Source organism: Polyodon spathula, chromosome 23, assembly GCF_017654505.1.
Source record: "Polyodon spathula isolate WHYD16114869_AA chromosome 23, ASM1765450v1, whole genome shotgun sequence".
In the NCBI taxonomy this organism is placed as follows: Eukaryota; Metazoa; Chordata; class Actinopteri; order Acipenseriformes; family Polyodontidae; genus Polyodon; species Polyodon spathula.
Genome location: NC_054556.1, coordinates 25,206,126 through 25,225,385, shown reverse-complemented (window position 1 = coordinate 25,225,385; position 19,260 = coordinate 25,206,126). Strand labels below are relative to the sequence as shown.

The 19,260-nt window shown below is 38.6% G+C and overlaps 2 protein-coding genes across 2 annotated transcripts; both read right to left on the bottom strand.

Annotated features, from left to right (window-relative positions):
* Nucleotides 1-7,348: 7,348 nt before the first annotated feature.
* On the bottom strand, nucleotides 7,349-9,368 carry LOC121298490 (protein-glutamine gamma-glutamyltransferase 6-like). The gene is made up of 3 exons (XM_041225629.1): nucleotides 8,771-9,368; nucleotides 7,971-8,198; nucleotides 7,349-7,517 (listed from the first exon to the last, which is right to left on the bottom strand). The coding sequence occupies exons 2-3, from the start codon at nucleotides 8,134-8,136 to the stop codon at nucleotides 7,372-7,374; spliced, it is 312 nt and encodes a 103-aa protein (XP_041081563.1). The 5' UTR covers nucleotides 8,137-8,198; nucleotides 8,771-9,368; the 3' UTR covers nucleotides 7,349-7,371.
* A 3,941-nt stretch (nucleotides 9,369-13,309) lies between these two features.
* LOC121297990 (puratrophin-1-like) lies at nucleotides 13,310-19,111 on the bottom strand. Its single transcript, XM_041224661.1, has 5 exons — nucleotides 18,942-19,111; nucleotides 18,131-18,394; nucleotides 17,487-17,731; nucleotides 16,320-16,379; nucleotides 13,310-15,897 (listed from the first exon to the last, which is right to left on the bottom strand). The coding sequence occupies exons 1-4, from the start codon at nucleotides 19,048-19,050 to the stop codon at nucleotides 16,335-16,337; spliced, it is 663 nt and encodes a 220-aa protein (XP_041080595.1). The 5' UTR covers nucleotides 19,051-19,111; the 3' UTR covers nucleotides 13,310-15,897; nucleotides 16,320-16,334.
* Nucleotides 19,112-19,260: the final 149 nt, after the last annotated feature.

Below are 19,260 nucleotides of genomic sequence, written 5' to 3'. Positions count from 1 at the left end.
GTTATATAGCATGGTCACGGAGTCCATCGCATCCCTAAGGTAGGGTCACAGGACAGGACAATAATTGTGTAATCCTTAATTAGGATACCAGAAAACTCTTCCTTTAAATAACAAAACTAAAAACCTGCGCTGGAAGGGCATGAGTTGCCCATCTATGCCCTGAGGTTGCCCAGCTGAACTTGTAATTTTTATAACATTTTCACTGAAGAGTTTCTGAAGGTACAACACTGTAGGGCAGCCATCTCGTCCAAACCTGTTCAGGTACATTATGCTTTCTGTATTGGACAGAGGAAGACCCATTTCTAGTTAGACCCATACTTGCCATCCTCCCATGATAGACCAGTGGAAGTGGATTCATACTTGTATGAAGTCCTTTAGCCCAAGATTCCCAGTCCTATAAGCATTCTGATCCGGTCTTTCTCACCGGTAATCCTCGGAGTAAACTAATCGAGACTCCTCCTTCTTCAGCCTGGCAAGCATAGCTCCACCCTCCTGCTGCAGGCCAACCAATCGTGCATCCTGCAGGACTGACATCATCATGGTCTTCTGCTCCTGAATGCACTGCTGGACTTCCTTTTGACAATTAACATTGGAGTCAGTGAGCAAATACAAAGGTTGCATATAGAAGAAAGGTGTTTAAGACAATATATTCCTGGGTATTTATGCAGTGCTTGCACTCAGCAACAACACTAATATCCACAGAATGTGTTAAGAAGTCAGGCATCACGGGGAAGATTGGTTGTCCCTCTGTTTCTTTCATGTGTAAATTGCCTTTAAGCAAACAAAGTCAGATCATTTTGATGTGCGGTGCAGACAGTCACCAGGATTTAACAGAGCACATCCTAATGTGCATAATACAGTGTATGATATCTCTGATGATGCCCGACACCCTGTACAATAGCCGCATACAGTCTTGAGTTATCTAGATCCATATATAGAGTCGACAGTGTGGAAAGAGTTGAGATCCAGAGAAGAGGAATTTGTTTTGTTTTTTCCACCAGAAACACAATGTGATCCTGAATGTATTATTAAAACCCTTTTAGCAATAAGTAATGAAGTCAGAATCCACATACCTGAACAGTGTCAAGGTGTTTGTTGCTCTCAAAGTTCGGATGGCTTTGTGCAGCAAGTTGGAGGCCTCTCGTAGGTCTGAGAAGAAGGGATCCAACTTCTGAAATGCAAACGTGCAGGATACATTAACAGCAGACTCCGTGGTTCAACTGCTGTACATGCAAGAGCTTATGTCATTTAAAGAGCAATTTCCTTACAGATATTGTAAAATGGTCAAGACTGAGGCATCTCCTCCATCATGAGACTATTATTTAATATTGGCGGTGTAAATTGGAATTTAGCAGGGAGGTTGAGCATTAGAAACATCTCGAAACTGACCTACAACCTCTTATTTTTGTTGGTGTCTAGCTTTGACCCAAGTATTCTGTTTGTGCGTCAGGACCCTACGATTCTTAGTTCTCCAACCACCAGACCACACTCTTCTTCCTACCACTTTTTTTTTTCCCCAGCTAACGTCAGCATGTAACATTGTGCAGTTGACGAACTTTCACCTTTTGACCCTCAGTTTTGTGTCCACAGCTTTAATTGTTTTGTTGTTGTGATAACAAGGTAGACAAAGTCAACCAAACAAAAGAAACTATTCTGGCATTCCCTCAAGAACTTCGTTCCATCCGATTTCAAGAAACCATATATCACATAGTGGCTCTAATTGTCATAACCATTGCAAGATTAACAACAATTAAATGTTTGTCTAATTGTTGGTATTACAATAAAATCCCCCAAAAAACAACGTCTCAAGGGTCAGAACCCTGTGTTATAATTTAAAAAAAAAAAACAACAAAAAAACCACTTATGAAACATTTTGTAAAAAGGTTGGGCACATTGTCTCGTTGTTAATGTTTTATGAGCCCTGATCACATGTGTTTGTGTGTTTTAGAAAGGACAAAATGTACGTTAGAGAGGTTATTTGTTTCTTCCAATTGTGAGGGATTTAGGAGATTCAGTCCACTAATCTAAATTCATTACAGTGCAAGACTTCCTAAGAAACAGGCCTTGTTGATTTATGTAGTATCTAAACATGGATACAGATGGGAGATTTTTTTAAGATGACAGTTTGATGAAAAACAACTGCAACTGCAAAAAAGTGTCTAATTTACACAAGGACAGGGACATGGTGCTTTACAGTATGAGTTTAGAGAGCACATTAATTGAGGGCATTTCTTATTTTGTGATGCCTAGTAAAACGATCTGACTTTATCATGAATAAGTATAGCAAGCAAGCGGATTACAAATGTGTACACCAGGAGCACTCAAACACAACCATCATTCTTCCTGCTGTGAAGCTACTGACTACAACAGCACCTATTTCATTTTATTGTATCTGTCTTCATGGAGATTCCAAATAAATGGTTTCCTTATTCTGAAAGAAGTAATGGTCCAGCACTGGGTGGAACTAGACCCCAAATCGCACAGTCCTTATTTAAGACTCCTCTTTACAAAGCATGCCAAACTACCAGGTAAAGTTACACAACCGGATCATTCCATGTTGGCGAAACTTTTTTGATGAGTGATGGATGACATCTGGAATTAGTTTTTTCCTGGTTTGTTTATCTGCTAATGTGACGAAATGGCACCAATTTTTCTTTGTCATTTAACGTTGGATAAAATCCATGATCCGAGGTTTGTGATCGATAAACTGACTGGACCTCTGTAGTGAGCAAAATACATGCTCTTGACATTACAAAGCTAATTATTAACATATTGCTTCAGCCCGTTTGTTAATAAATGTTTGGAATTGGAGCATTCCCTGACTTGACCAGATGAGCTAAACTCTATTCCACTTGCCTACCCACTCAACAGGGATATGCATTGTTACTGGCAATGTACATTGATTACTGGAAGATCATTTTAGTGTTGGTTCTATGAAGTACTACTATGGAATTTCAATATACTTTTTTTTCTAAGCAGTAGTTTTAATTCCCAAATGTTTGTTTGTCTCAGATCTCTAGTTCTTCTTATTTTCTTTAAATGACTGTAAAGTTGACTGTGCATTTCAGTGAAGTTTTACAATACTTTGCTGTTTTGTTTATTCATTCAAAATGGGACTGCCAAATGTCATTGATGTTCCACCCCCAATTTGCAATTTACCCACTTTGGTATTAACAATTTAATAATGACTTTCAGAAAGGAAAACAACCAATTTGCTGATTGTTTGTTTAGACTAGTCGATAAATGTGTGTACAATTGCCAATGGTATGTGAGTTCATATGCTACAATACCACAGATGGTCTGTAGCAAATTAAACAAATTACATGACTGCCTCATAAAGGAGTTTCCCAACTACCACAACCTATATGAGTGCTAACCAGGAATGCTTTTGCAGGGTGTGTTTTTATAATGCCAGTCATCATTTCATTGTTAGTGTGGAAGTCTAATAGCAGAAATGTATTCTGAACACCACCTGTTGTGTTGGAAATTGAGTACTTTTCCTGTGACTTTGATTAGAATTGTATCAGTACCAGTACCAGTATCTGCTAATGGTTCGGACCACAAGGTTGTGTGTGAAATGCAAGGTTCTTGGGTAGTTCCATTTCTGTAATACAACCTGAGAGTTTTTTAAAAACCGGCAGTGGTGACCACTAGTGTACAGCACAACGATCTGCAGTTTTTCCCCCTATGCAAGCAGGGGAAAAGCCATACTGTGTCAAGATTAAGTGTTGATTATGTGTGGAACGTTATTTGTAAAACCTAAGACTTGTCAACTTGAATACATTCATCGGTATTACTGTAAAACTGTTGACCAGAGCTGTTTGATTCTCACAGAAGATTATTATAGTCACACAAGTACGATCAAGAATTTAAATGACAGTGTTCCTTAGAAGGGGAAAAGGTGATCCTCTTACCACCTTCATTAGGAACTGCCTAAGTTTTCCAATAAAAAAGAAAAAACAGATATGCACAACAACCAGCTACCAACTAGGTGTTAAGCCTCTAAGCTGTGGGTTGCCCACTGCAGGAAAGTTGCAAAAGAAATACCACCGGTTAGCCATTAACATTCCACGTTGCTACCCTGAAGAAACCCTAGCAGAAATGTTGGCATACCCTGTACCACACCCTTGCTTAAACATAACATCATTTTGGTGCTCTCAAATTTAGTGCTCATAAAAAAAGTGACGTACCATGGCACTTCTACAGCCTGGCACTGTGCCGAAGCATGTCATGAGCTGAAGTTTATTTTGTAAATTCCATCAGGTTGTCTGATTTTATGAAAAATGATCTGTGTCACTGAGCTTGAGGTAATGCAGCTGGATTAAGTGGCTATGGGTTACTCTTCAAAATGCAGGTGCATTAACAACATGTAGTTACAACTGTACATGTACTTGACACACAATTCTAAGATTGTGCAGGTGGGATGAAAATGTTTCCCATTATGCATTTTTGTAATAAATACATTAATTAAATAATGTAACAACACCTTAAATACATTGTAATTATTGTATCTGTGTGTTTTAAATGTATCCAGTGGTTGTGGTATAAAGATAAGCTATGCAGAAAGCTTCATTATTATCTCTGACCCTAGAGTTTATTAGTATGACTTTGTGACTGGTGAAATCAAGAAAATGAAAAACCAAATCTCCACCAGCCAGTTCTCCTGAGCTACCCTCACATAGACAATCCTCTCACATTAGCTCTTAGTGTTTGGGGTCAATGATGAAAAGAAAAACACATTTCTGAAATGCAGATGTTTATTTGCATTTGATATATTTTTTAAGGCTGTAATATAATGCAATATATATGAATATAAAAATATATGCAAAGTCAGACATTTTGAACCCATTTACTTTTTTTCTGGAGCACCTCAATCAAATGCAAGCTAAGGAATTAATATTACAGTTTTGGGTCAACGATTTGACAACACTTGTGATGGACAAGATTGAGTTTGTTGCAATGATTGTCAGGCCAGGGCTTTGATAGTCATAGTAACAGATTTCCTTTTCATTTTGTTTTATTAGAGGACACTTGGTTACTTGATCGATTTTTTTATATAATAAACATTTAAGACATGCTGAATCTGTACAGACTGTATGTACATTGTAATGTATGGGGAAGTAGAAGATAGGGTAAACAGTTACCCACAGTAACCCTATTATAATTATAAGATAAAGATATGAAGGAATGAAACAGGATCAACCAACGATCATTGGGGTGTAGTTATGCAATATGAAGAACTTGTGAAAGGTGAAAGAAAGGACAGAATGTTCTGTCACACCCTTAGGTCAGAGTCAGATGACTGGGGACAGAGGAAGGGGAGAAGGAGAAGTGCTATGTTTGGTTAACCATAAAATGCTTGCTTAATCTTAAATGGTTTCTGAAATGAACATAACAAATGCAACGGAGGTGATGGGGGGGGGGGGGGGGGGGGGGGGGGGGTGGGGTTAGGTGTGCCAAATCCTGATAGGAGCAAGGGATTAGATGTAGGAACTATATAACCCATGTACATGCTTTCCCCCAGCAGAATACACTAGTTACTGATGAAGTGACTGTTATTCTCCGGAGTACTCTGTATTTTGATGACCACTGCAATAAACCTTACATGCAACAATTGGTGGTGAATGATTGTCTCTGACATCTCTGCACTTTATTTTGCGACCCTACAGATATAATTAAGATAATATAAAATTAATATTAAACCATTATAAAGTGCTTGGCATTTAGCATTTTTCAGGATGAATTTGGAAGAAATTTCTGTGACATTGCTGTGTTAGTTTGTGCTGCCCCTTACCCTCAGGGTACTTGTATAAATGTGTGATGTCCTCTCTGGTGTCTTTGCCCACACGTTTGGTGCTGATGTGCTGGCCCACCTGATCAGTGCAAGTCAACTTCTCCTGGCTGCCGTCTTTGCGCTGAATACAGCTCACCACGTCTGCATTGACCTCCGCAAATACAAAGGGGGCATCGTACTTTAAGGTCAGCTCTCCTTCCTTTATTGCTTTTACTGAGATGGGCCCACAGCAGAGAGACAGACCTAGAGAGAGAGAGAACAGGATTTGCAGTGGCTGATAGACTGTATTGAATGTAACAGTTTACCATTATACAATGTAAAACAAAGACTGTATCAAAGACTTTTTGTATGCTTCTTATATAAAATGTGACATTGGCATACTTTTTTTTTTTTTTACAAATACGTTGCACACAAATGGATCAGGAAATGACCCAGGAGCATAGTTAGGACTGTAGCTTTGATTCTCACTGTATGACCTATGGCCAGCCAGCTATTCAGAAAACCACAGCCTTGTAATTCGAATGATAAAATCTGTCTTGCCTCTTTTTCTGGGACGTTCAGGGAAACTAATCGTGTCCTGATTGGATAAAGTGGAGCTAAAACATTGCCTTCATTTTTCTCCTGGGGGGTCAGGTCACTTGCCTTCCGTCCACCAAACCCTGGTACTGGCTCACTCCGTTAGAGTAGTCATCCCAACTACCAGCCAGCACCCCTTTATCATCATTGCAGTTTATCTGGAAACGAGAAATCACACCTGCATTCCACTGGCTTCCATCTCGCTAGACACAGTAGAAAGTAGCACTGATAGGAACACCTGCCACTTGTACCACGCTGCTTTGGGTCTGTTTTACTGTCTTGTTGTGATGGTACCAGGTCAGTGATCTGTTGGAGAACATCGCGCGTGTTCAATGTGTTACTCCCCATCGCGCGTGTTCAATGTGTTACTCCCCATCGCGCTCACCACCCTGATCACATAGACTGGGTTGTTTCTTTTGGAGCAGTCCTAGTTTGCGTTTTTGAAAATTTTAGGGTTCATGTCCAACAGCTGCAGGCAAGCATCCAGGATGCCAGGCTGAAACTAGACGAGGTGGAAACAGAAGCGCAGATCCCAGTGAACAAAAGTCACAGAAAGACCTAAAATTCACCCTAAAGATGTGTTCTTGGCATGGTCATATTTGAAAACTAGACTGGTTGTTTGATTGTTTTTAAAAGCTTGTCGTGGTTTAATATGAATTGTGGAATGCATCATTTATTGCATGATTTAAAAAAAAAAAAAAAAACACATAAATTGATGGCCACCTTGTGAGTAATACAAACTTTAGTCATGCATTTTATGTTTCAGTAGGCAAGTCAAACACATTCCAGAGCACCAACTAGTATATTTGGCCTAACCACACCTGTTTAAAATCAGAAACCTTTTTTTTTTTGTTAAACCCATGTATTGATTTCTGAGGTTAGAAAGCAAAATAAATTAGTGAGGAAAGGCAGATCTTCTTTTGGGTGATTTAATTATGTTATTATGACTTGAAATTAAGCATTACCAGAATGATCAACAACAAAGCAAGTGAATGGCTTGCCTACACCCTGCTCTCTAACCCAATTACCTGTCCAAAGTTCCAGGCGCAGTGTGTAATGTGTTTCTCAGTTCCGCGGAAGATCAGTCCATCCTGACTCAACACGTATTCTTTGAGCTCTTCCTCGTTCTCCATGTACACGGAATCACCTGTAGATAAAATAAAGCAGAAAGCGAGGTCGTAGACAGCATGTGACGTTTCTGCTGAAAGCTTTGTGCTTGTATTGTGTGTGTATGTACGCCGTGTTGATTAATGTACAGTAATGCTCTACTGGCTGGCCTGCTGAAATCGGCCCTATTGAAACGTCAGATCTTTAACAATACACTGCCCACATATCCAGCCCACCAAATTTCCACTGGCTTCCAGTATAATTCTGAGAGGGTTCTGAGGTGTCAGTGTTAAGTTATCAGAACATTCTTGGCTCAATCCACAGTAATCTTCAGCAGCCGATGGCGCTTCACTTTGTAAATGCTCTACTGCCTGTTAATTCGCTTTTGCCAGCAGCATAAGCTGATACTAAACCTGCTTTCACATTTTAAAATGAACACGCACTGTCTAATTAAAAAAGGCCTAGCCTCTACCAAACTAGAATAGAATGTTACCTGGGCACCAGGGGTTAAAGAGCAGGACGAAGTCTCCGAGCCGGGTGCTGCCAACCTGCTTCATTGTCAGCGAGTAGCGACCAATCCTGGCGTCGGGCGGGGAGTAGATGGTCAGGGACACGGTGTTGCCCAAGTGGGAGGACACCGCCACACTCCACTGGTTCATATTAATCTTGTCCGAGAGGGAGAACTCTGTTTTGGTGCCAGATGACTCACACGGGCAGGGGCCTGCAGAGTAGAGGCAGAAAATAATTAATTACCGTTTCTAACAATATTCCAGTATAAGTAAGAGAACCTGTGAAAATATCTAATCTGTTTGTATATAAGGGAGTCTTTTTTTTAAAACTATAAAAAAAAAAAAAAATTGTGGTTTTGCATATGCATTTCCTTCACTGTTTCCTCAAGGGTCTGGAAACCTGCTGTACAAAATCAAAATATGTAAAATCCATGCTTCACCTTATTCTTTTGAAGCTCTACAGAAAAGAAAAAGCTCCTGGACCCAGTCCATGTGTGTGTGTGTGTGTGTGTATATATATATATATATATATATATATATATATATATATATATATATATATATATATAAAAAAACAGTTTTTAAAGTTTTTTTAGTTCATTCTGACCTTCATGTTCTAGGTTTTAAGAAAAGAAAACTGTGGTAGGTGGAGATATGTTTACAGTTCAAATGCTGCTACAACGTGTACTGCATTTTAAAGAAGCTACATAAAAATGAACAGCTTATTTTTTTTAAAAAAAGGTTTCCTTTTTATTTGAGCTTCCTCAGTACTGTGAAAGGTCACCTGTCTCAGCGACAAAGCTGAAGGTGGATGCGCCAGGCTGGAATTGCCCAGAGCGGAGGTGCAGGGTGATGATGAAAGGCTGGCCCCTCCTCACGACCAGACGATCTGTGCCATTCAGGTATGTTTGATGATTGACGTTGTTGATCTTGCTTTTCAACTCGCACCTCTCAGTGTCCAGAGCTGTAAACCCGAGCAGAAAGAACTATGTCGGTTATCAGAGGAAGTCATTATAGACAGGTTTCTTTTGGCCAGGATTTACCAATAGTTCCTATCTCATCTAAAACACCTTGAGGTGCTTGTAAAGAAATCAACCACAGGAATGCGCAAAGGGATTAGTTAACAGCTGTTCAGCATTACTGTGCTGCTGTTGGGGAAGAAAACAATTCTAAATAATTGTGATGGGAGCCTCTCATCAGGAGGTGCTGTGTGTTCCAGAGAAAGTGCCTCATTACAAAGGCACAGAAGTGGTTTATACTCATAAATAAAACAGTGACCGACGCTCTTCCGTGTCCACTCTGCTCAGTAGTAACGCTATTTTGAATCCTGCCTCCTCAAGCTTTGCATAAATATGCAGTATTATTTTTCAGCGCTGAATGGTCTAGTGGTAGGCAATTACATTTGACCAGCGGGGAGTCGCAGAGCGGGAGACTTGCAACTGCCAGTTTTTTTCTTATTAAAATTGTCATATCACAATGAAGCATTTCAAATAAAAATGTGTGCAACTTTTCAATGGTGTTTTATGTTATTCTGCGTTCCTGTCTATAATATGAGGATTCCAGTACCATAGCGAGGCATAAATGTATCATCACAATCAGCAAGTACTGTACTTTGGAATCGATATTGCAAAACACTTAATTTTCTGCTTACTCGCAAGAAATATATGAAGTTCATATGACAGCCCCCTTTGCAGTAATAATTGAACTGAAGTTCCATTCTCGCTCAAGCCTTTGATACAGCCCTGCCAGGAGGCATCCGCGAGCCAAGTGACACCTGTCCGTGGGCCAGATTTGGCCCCCTGGCCGCCATCTATACCGTTCGAAACACTTGCCTAGAAACCCATATAAGATAAGTTGTACTTTACCTTTCAATAACATATTAATAACACATTAATACCCACTTTTAAAACCTTTATTATATTTTTCTGTTTAACATAAAACTCTGTTCTGTGTTTAATTCATTCAGTTCCACAGGTTCGGCGTGTTTAATGGACTCGTTTGTAAAGATGTGGCGGCTGTCATTACAGATAGCTTTCCTTATTATTTTAAAATGACGCTTTTTAAAATTCAGCAAGTATTTGTCTTTTACAGTACATGCGTTTCCAGACCAAAATATAAACTGCATAATAGCGCAGAATTAATACATTGATATTCCACTGCAAAGTTTACATTGTACTGAAAAAAAATCATAATAGTGTAGAATTAAAACATTGATATTCCGCTGCAGAGTTTACATTGTATTGAAAAAAACCAAACATTTCCTAATAAGAAATAACTGATATACAAACAAGTGTAGTTGACATATTTTTAAACACTTTTCTATAATACCAAACACGCATTATTATATTAAATATAATAACATTATTATTATTATTATTATTACTATTATTATTATTATTTAGAAAATGAGTAAATGAAACCGTGACTACAATAGCTGAGTACCCCATTTAGCCAAATGAACTTCGTTTCTTTTAGTATTTTCTGGTATATGCTATATTGATGGCATCAGCCTTAGTCTGTATTCCTCACCACAATGGACCCCTGCTTCTCCCATAGCAACGCACAGTCCTAGGCTGCATTATAAATGTTTCCATCTTTAAAATTAACATGTATACAACATACTCCTGTTTTTGGACTCATGGGAGTTTAGAAACAACACGCTTCCCACAAGCCTTTGGCTCTTTAAAAATTCTTGAGATATTGCTGTTTTCTGCCTCCTTCAATCGTTGCCAAGGTAATTTTAACTGGCAGATAAGCATATCCATAACGAAACGATCACATCGCGTTTTCTTGTTTTTATTACACTCAAACAAAACATATCTTTTAACCTCGCGTTTGAATTGTATTATTTGTTTATATTATTAAGTGCAAAAGACAGTTTAGTTAACTACATATCAGAGCTGAAAGTCTGCAAATAAACAGTGCCAGCATTATTAAGATGCATGCTGTCCCGCTAAATAAATGTGGATCTAAAGATCGCTATTTATAACTTATTTAAATATTTTCCAGTAGCTGCAAACAGATTATTACTGGGTAACATGCAAAAAGTTTGTATAACTTTAAAATCAGTGTACTATAATTTAAAACTGATTTAATGCAAAAAACAGCAAATCTTTAGTTTACTCACCTGCCATTGTTGGTATCCGAGGGTGATTAATCTGTTTGTGAAGGCTACTGCTTCTGTACCTTGCAGGACAATTTGGTTGCTGCTGTTGGTTCTAGTCATATATATGTCAGTCCATTGAAATCCGCATTAACCAATTCCTTCCAAGAACAGCTGTCCATCTTCCCCACTTCCGTCCCACAGTTTCCACAGTTTCTTCTTTTACAGTTATCTTTTTTGCTAAATGAGAAAAGTTAAAAAAAAAAAAATTCAGGTTTGAAAGTTAAATCTCAGCTACTTCCCGCAACTTGTATATTATCTGCTTTAGGTGTATTGTTCTCATAACAAAAATACAATGCAACTTAAACTAGCATGTGGTTACATTATAGCAGCGATTTGATAATTCTGTGTTTTGGCAGATTTTTGGGGAGCTGTAGGAATAAGTACATAATCAAATGCTTCAAGCATGTAAGTGTTTGTACCGTATTTCCCAATGAAACCGGGGTGTTTTGTAAACAGTTTTTAGTTCATTCTGACCTTCATATTCTAGGTTTTGAGAAGAGAAAACAGTGGTAGGTGGAGATATGCTTACAGTTAAAATGCCGCTGCAACATGTGTACTGCGTTTTAAAAAATGAACAGCTTATTTTTTTTAAAAAAAGGTTTCCTTTTTAACTTGAGCTTCCTCAGTACTGTGAAAGGTTACCTGTCTCAACGACAAAGCTGAAGGTGGACGCGCCAGGCTGGAATGGCCCAGAGCGGAGGTGCAGGGTGATGATGAAAGGCTGGACCTATGTCACGATCAGACGATCTGTGCCATTCAGGCTATTAGATTGACAATTTATTCTGGTATTGTAAGCACCTAACGGATGGTATTTTTTTTTTTTTCTGGTGCTGCACACGTGCCAATGAAAATCAGGTATTCTAAATACACAGTTGTTGTCTAAATATGATTGGAGCCTCTAGCGGTGCAGGGGTTCATGACAAGTGTTCATTTAAATCCAAATGCAGGTGAATGCTCTGGACTAACTAATATACCACAGGGGATGTCAAAGTACTTCATTTATGGTAGAAGGTAATTATTTTATTTAAGTTGTTAAATCTGAGTGTGCGCATCAACTTTGTAAAAAGCTGCTCTTGCCATTTACCCGCCCAAAAGGCTGCAAAACAATGCCCAGGTAGTAGAGATGAAAAGATCACCTGTCATTGTTGTTTTTAGGGGGTGATTAAACTGTTTGTGCTGAACCACAATTTCAATTAAATCTTTAAGAGGCTGGGGTAAAACAAAAACCAGGGCACTCTGAGGCTCTCCAGGACCAGGGTTGGCCGTCCCTGCTCTAGCGAATAAATTAATCAATTGTCACGTTTTTCAAGAATATTTTGTTGGGAAAAGTAAAAAAAAAGAAACCTGTTTTGAAAGTTTTCAATCTGAGCTACTACCCACATTTTATACATTATTTCTAGGAGTATTATTCTAGTGCTTTTCCTCCAGGCCTTTCTCATACATCTGTAAGCAGCAAGCAACCCCAAACGTAGTGTGTCATCGGGGTCGAGCTGGTAACTTAAGGTTTAAGGGGTCATTATCATTTTGGACAATTAGATGCTTTTATACAGTTACTTTTATCTGCCTATTTGCTGTTTGTAAAACACATATAGTTGGTTGTTTTCAACAAAGAAGTGAATTTGGCTGTGGCTACGAGCAGCACTTTGCTGCAAAATCATCACAAGTTGTGGTTTGGCAAAGATGTACTTTTGGAAATGCATTAAGAAAATGGCCCAGGCAATGTTAGTAAAGGAGCCCCAGAAGAGTTGTAAGTGATTTGAACGTACTTATTATATCCACAGCATATATAAAAAACGATTACTGAGAAGTTCCTATGAAATAACCGCTAGAAAGAAGTAGAGGTGATTAGCCACTCCCCCATTATTGTTGCGACAGTGGTGATCTGGGGACAATGATACATGGCAGTGAGGTTTTTATTTATTTATTTATTTTTTAAACTTTACCCCTTGTGTCTGAAGGTTTCAGCTCAAGTACCATTTTACAATTTTCGCTGTACAAAATAGTACCACAGTTGTAATAAATGGCTGAATATTTCTGTTCCCCTTGTTTATTTAATATATAATTTGTCACAACTGTTTTGGACTGACAAACTGTTGGTTTAGGACAGTATAAAAAAAAAAAATATTAAAAAAAAAAACACACCACAAGTCAAGATCATTATTTTGTTTTACTTTTTCATTTTTATTTTGCATTTCAAGCATTTGCATAAACCCATTTTTTTATTCCGAGGGGAAAACCGAACCAGAAGCAGCCCGATCTCTACACAACAAGCAAGAAAGCAATTTCAATAAATATGGGTCTGAGAAATGACATGAGGACAACATACAACTCCACCACTCAGAGGAAGGGACCCAATCAGAACAATAGGTACCACATACATGTAATACAACCTTTAGGATCATTGAACCTGAACATACATTGAATCATACAGAGAAAATACAGGCACATCTAAATGAGGAACTGTAGCATTTCAGACCATTAGCCAACTGTGATAGAACCCCGATATTGTGAAGACAGTGTCTTCTTTACTCAGTGTTCTGTAGTTTTCAGAGCGCAGTTTATCACAGTCTGGTTCTATAGTAGCACTGTAGTCCTTTCCAGTGCAATCCCAAATGATGCATATAAAATCTGCATTCTTTGCTAATGCACACAAAAAGGAGTTGCTTAAAGAAAAGGCTGCCATCATTGTCTGCGTGTCGCCCCTTTACAGTACATTAGTCTGTAATCAAATTTATTTAAAAAACGTTATATCGGTGATTTATATAAAACAAAAATTGGGCCCAGAAGAACTTTGTTACCCGATTGACCATTTGAGAAAAGAGGAAAAAAATTAACAAGACATTTACAGTGTGGTGACATTGCTGAAGACCTTGTTGTTTTTTCTTCCTTTTCCTTAGCCATTCACTTGCTGCAATACTGTCAGAAATAATATTAAAAAAATAAATAAACTGTACGTACTAGCACTGCCAAAAGTGGCTATATTTTAAACATATTTTTCTATAGCTTCCATGTATGTTAGAAAGTTCTTAGACCTGCTGATCAGCAATTTGCTATAAAGTTTTGGGTTTTTTTTTTCAGATTGCGTTAGGTGTTCATGTTGGTTCTATTTAAAAACACATAGAATGTCACTATAGACAATAATACAGCTTTTTTTTTATTGAACATCCCTCAAGTAATCACATTAGCTTTGAATAACCAGGGGGAAAAAAAGCACCCCCAAGAGTTAAGAAGGGCATCGATTGGTAATTCCTTTCACCTATGTTGTAATAGTGGTCAATTTCAGTAGATCCCTTCAATGGAAGAGAAGTATTATAAAAAAAGAGAGAGATTTTGAAAAATGTTTTAGTTTCAAATGCTGTTTTAATTGTTTCAGTTCATGTGTGTTATTTATTTATTTTTTTTTACATTTTGTATTTTCTGGTTGATTTTCAAGAACAGCAGTGTTTGTAATCAATATAAAATGAGTGGGTTTGGATTTAATAAAAACATGCATCAATAGAATCTGCCTTAAATAGCAATTGATCCACTAAAAACTTTAATGTATTTCTGTTTTAAAAAAAGAAACAAAAAAAGAAACAAAAACGCACTAGCCCATTTTATTTTTACATTTTTTTAAAACTTTTTTTTAAATCAAAAAGCAGGGTTTTCTGAGTCTTGGATATTTGATAAAAGTACAAATGTAATGATAAAAAAAGAAAAAAATAACTTCAGAAATTGTACTGTAAACAGAAATTCTGTTTCAAAAATACACAATAGGGAAAAACACTGGCCAGGATTCTCACTATGCCCAAGCTCTGATCACTAACCTGCAAACTGTTAGGGATCAGACCAAAAAAAACTAACAGAAACCTAGAATCCATTACTAAGAAATACTATGCAAAAAAACCCACAGCTCTTTTGAAATGATTGACCACAAGTTTAGACAAAGTGGAATTTGTTACACAAACAGTGGCTCAAAGATGTGTAAGATTGGGTTTGCCCACAGTAAGAGGGTTCATGTCGGTATACTGTTTATCCACTGTAACCAAGTGCTTACTCTAAAACTTGATTATAGTGGCATCTCACAAAATACTGAAAAACATAGTACTGGTTCCTAATTCTAATAGTTAAAATGTATGCAAATACACCAAACTCTCTCTATATACAAAGAAATGCTGTTAAAGATGTGAAAGCCATTATTTATTTTTACCATGCAACAGCTACACTTTTCCAAAAGGAAATCCATGTTCCATGATAAATTTGAATGTAAGAGTAGAGTCCAGATGAAGCATTCATTTAAGAATATCATAATACCCGACTGAAGAATGCATTTCACTTTTTTTTGTTTGTTTTATTCCACATTGTAAAGTTGAGTAAGCTTTGCACTGGAGCCTTTAAGCACTAGCATGGTTTAATCTGACTGTGGAATAAGCAGACAGCAGCTCAGGATTTAGCTGCTCTGCTCACTCACCCATCCTTCAGGTACAGTAAATGTCTTCTGGAGGGAAAGCAAGTTTCCATACCTGCTATTGATGGGCTAAAGACATTGACCCCAACGCCCTCCAGATAATTCCAAACAAGCGCCACGGACATGAAAACAAATGCAGCATACATTACAGTGAGACAGTACAGGAACTCTCTTGTAGATACGTGTGTACGGTATACAGTACGTGACTATGTCAGGGTACTGCAGAAATGTAGCCTCCTGTTTTCTGTGTCTTCCACCTCCAGATTCTTCATCCAGCATTGCTGTCTGCAGTTCTGCCCTAGAATTAGAATGGCAAACTGTTAGGAAGCACAGCGAGCAAGATTAAGCTACAAAAAATAAATTAAATTAAAAACCAGCCAGGACCATGGGACACGCTTATATCAACTAATCCCAAGGAGAAATGATGCAAGTTGAAATGAACCTACTGGGTGTAGAAAACAGGTGGTTTTTAAAAGCTTAATTTAACAGAATTGTTTTTAGGTTTCCAGGTATTATAATATCAATTTATTATCAATTTATTATCAAGAAATTAAGAGAAGCTGCTGCAAAACAGCGTTTGGTATTATTGACTAAAACAGGGTGATATGTAAACAAACTACACCTGTCTCTCTAAACTACATTTACTACACTAACTTGGCATATTTATTGGCATGTACAACCAGCTCTGAATGTGGTCTTCCACAGTCTCGGATTCAATACCTCACACTGCTCCCATCACACCTCTGTGGAGTGGCCACTTAGAGCACCGTCAGGCTTATTCTGCAATGAAAATTAAAGCACACCGTTGCAAAGGTTAGCAGACAGCAGTAATGCACCAAGGTTTCCCGAGGCTTCACGCTGGCAATGCATAACGGAGATGATTTTCTAGTACACTAGATTCTCTTTAATCCAAAACATTTGGGACAGAACCCTCTTCATATTAGCGATTTGTCTGCATTGCTGATTGTAATCTGTACCACACTAAAATGCCTGCTAAAGGCTTTCTAGAGCAGCTGTATGCATGCATTTCTTATGAGAAGGCGGCATTCAACATTTACTAAGTGTGTGAGAACATAGACACTGAATTTTCACCTACACAGTACAGTTGAAAACGTTTTGTGTAATTGTTTATTGTTTCAGTGCAAAATCCAGAGACAGGCAAATGTTTTTTTTTTTTAATTTTTTTTTTTTTTTTTACAAAAGCAAATAAGTATGGGTTAGGCAAACATAGCCGAAATTAAAGAGGTAACGAAGTGGATTTTATATACCACCACAAGGACATTCAGAACTGAATGTTGAGATTGCACCTTCTACTTAGATCCAATTTCCATTCCCTTTAGCTTGGTGACATTTTGGATGCAAAAAGCAGGAGAGAGAGAGAGAGAAATGTCTTTGCTTTTTACAATCCAATATTACGCTTTTAAGTTCTAGGCACAAAAGTGTATGACTCTTTCGTTAAAGAGGAGGAGGCATCTGACAGATGATCAAGCCATTTAAATTCTGCATGCCAGAAATCGACTGGGCTCTAGCCAAGTGGAAGTTGGGTCTGTCATTTAAAACAGATGTGCATTCTCTTTGCTGGTACAGGAATCGGCAGCTAGGTTTTCAATCAGTATCTTTAAATGTCCTCTGCAGTCTAACATTAGAACTGATCAGAGGTCCGAATTTCAAGGATTTGTAAAATTTCAACCCTGAGCTTTTCTGGTATTCATCATCTTTCAAAAAAGATGCAAATTACTATTTGCGTCAAGACATTTTTTTTTTCCTTACATGCTATTGAAATGGTCGCCAAATTCAACAGGAGAAGTGAACATTCAGAGCGATGGATGCATGGAATATTTGGATACAAGTAATGCTGCTGCTGTTATCGTTGCTGCAGTAGCTCACCGTCCCAGCGTGCTGTGCCGCTGTCTTTGCCTCTGGACTTGTGGCGGAGAAGGACCTGGGTTTGTAGTACAGGGGAGGGGCTCGTCTTATTAAGTCATGCTGGGGCTCGGGTGAGGAGCTTGGTTTGGAGCACAGGGAGGAGACGGAGGAGGTCTCTTCGGCCTCTCCTCCAACCACAGAGAGGCAGCTGTTATCCGAGCTGCTGAAGCCACTGATGCTCTCGCCAGAGGACTCTGAGCTGTCCACTGCGAACCAAAAGAGAAGGGTCACAGTAGAAGAGACTGGAGTTTATGAGGGTTTGGATTTCTGCTTTAGCCTTGTGACCACCACAATAAACAGTGGGCCCTATTCAGAGAACTTTAAGGGCTTTTTTTTTTTTTTTTTTTTTTTAAAGAAACTTATTTTAGAAATTTTAAACATTAGATTAAACAAAGCTTGAGAATATGTTTAAACATTGAGAATAAACACTAATAAACCCAAAGAACTAGAAACTAAATTTAATTAATCAACAATGACTTTTAGTCCTGAACTAGACTACAAGCTGTTTCCTCAAGTGAGCCTAGCTTAACGTGACAGATTATAAGTAACACCGGCACAGAACCGTGGTAAGGGCAGGTACAGGTACAGGCAGGGAGCATTCTTACACAGGAGATGGAGGGGCTCAGCTTCATTGTCCAGCTCATCCTCCTCCAATCCGCCCAGCGCTCTGTAGAAGCCCCGGCTAGCCTCGCCTTGCCGGGATTGGCTGTAGTGATAACCGTGGGGGGGGAGGGACCCCCGCCCTGAGGAGGACGAGGAGTGGCTGCCAGAAGATGACACGCTGCTTCCTGAGCCAATTGAGTTTGGTCTCTGAGATAGAAGGTGTTCGTAGGAGGCGGGGAGAATTGCAGGAGGCAGTGTTTTACATTCTGGAAAGAAAAGTACAATGAGAACGCCGTCAAAATAGCTTTGTTTCAGCACCGCCCAATTCCTTTAAACAGTGTAAACAATGTGACACTTACAAAACAGATGGGTTTATAATTATCTGACGTTCATTATGGAATTTGCACGTAGGCGAATTTAATTGCAAATGTTTCTTTAACCCGTTCAGAGTTATCAGTTGAATCAAACTCAACTAAAAGATCAAAAGATATTACAGGGCATGAGCAGTTGTGTGATTACAATTCTATTAACTAGGTAATTACCAGTGATTCCTGCTGTAACACAGCAACTACTGTGCAATTACATTGAAGTAGCCTTGAACATCATTTTGTTGCTTAAATAACAGCATGGAGCAGGCCATTTTCATGTAATTACACACTTGGTATCATGCAAGTAAAAAATTACACGATCATGTCCCGTCATCTAAAATGCACCCTCTAGTGAGGTACAGACAATGTACTATCATTTACTTTAGCACTTGCTTTTCATTGGAATAACTAGGGTAGTCATCCAGGCCAGTGGGTGGCGCTGTACCTTTTCCTGCTGGGATGCAGTTGATAGCCCTGTCACTGATGGCCGCCTCGCTGTGTTCGATGTCTATAAAGGGTTTGCTGCCGATTCCCATGAACACCCTCTCCTGCATCCGGATTTCTGTAGGAGAAAGGAGGACAGGAAGCGATAACAGAATAAAACTCCAGTCTGCATTGCTAAAGGTTAACCTTTACAATCAGCTTTCATAGTGCAAACTGTGCTTACTCGGCACTGTTTACAGGGCAGAGAGGCTTGGCATTCTTGGCATATTTTATTTGATAACTACATGGCATTAATAGCATAATACTTATGTGAATTTTGT

Bases quoted from the DNA above. Each gene is read 5' to 3' on its own strand.
- LOC121297990 (XM_041224661.1), bottom strand. From the start codon at position 19,050: ATGCAGGAGAGGGTGTTCATGGGAATCGGCAGCAAACCCTTTATAGAC. The intron at 18,395-18,941 runs GTACAGCGCCAC...TTTTCTTTCCAG, and splicing joins CTGCATCCCAGCAGGAAAAG to AATGTAAAACACTGCCTCCT. The intron at 17,732-18,130 runs GTAAGAATGCTC...TTTGGTTCGCAG, and splicing joins TGAGCCCCTCCATCTCCTGT to TGGACAGCTCAGAGTCCTCT.
- LOC121298490 (XM_041225629.1), bottom strand. From the start codon at position 8,136: ATGAACCAGTGGAGTGTGGCGGTGTCCTCCCACTTGGGCAACACCGTG. The intron at 7,518-7,970 runs GTAACATTCTAT...TTTTATCTACAG, and splicing joins CTTTAACCCCTGGTGCCCAG to GTGATTCCGTGTACATGGAG.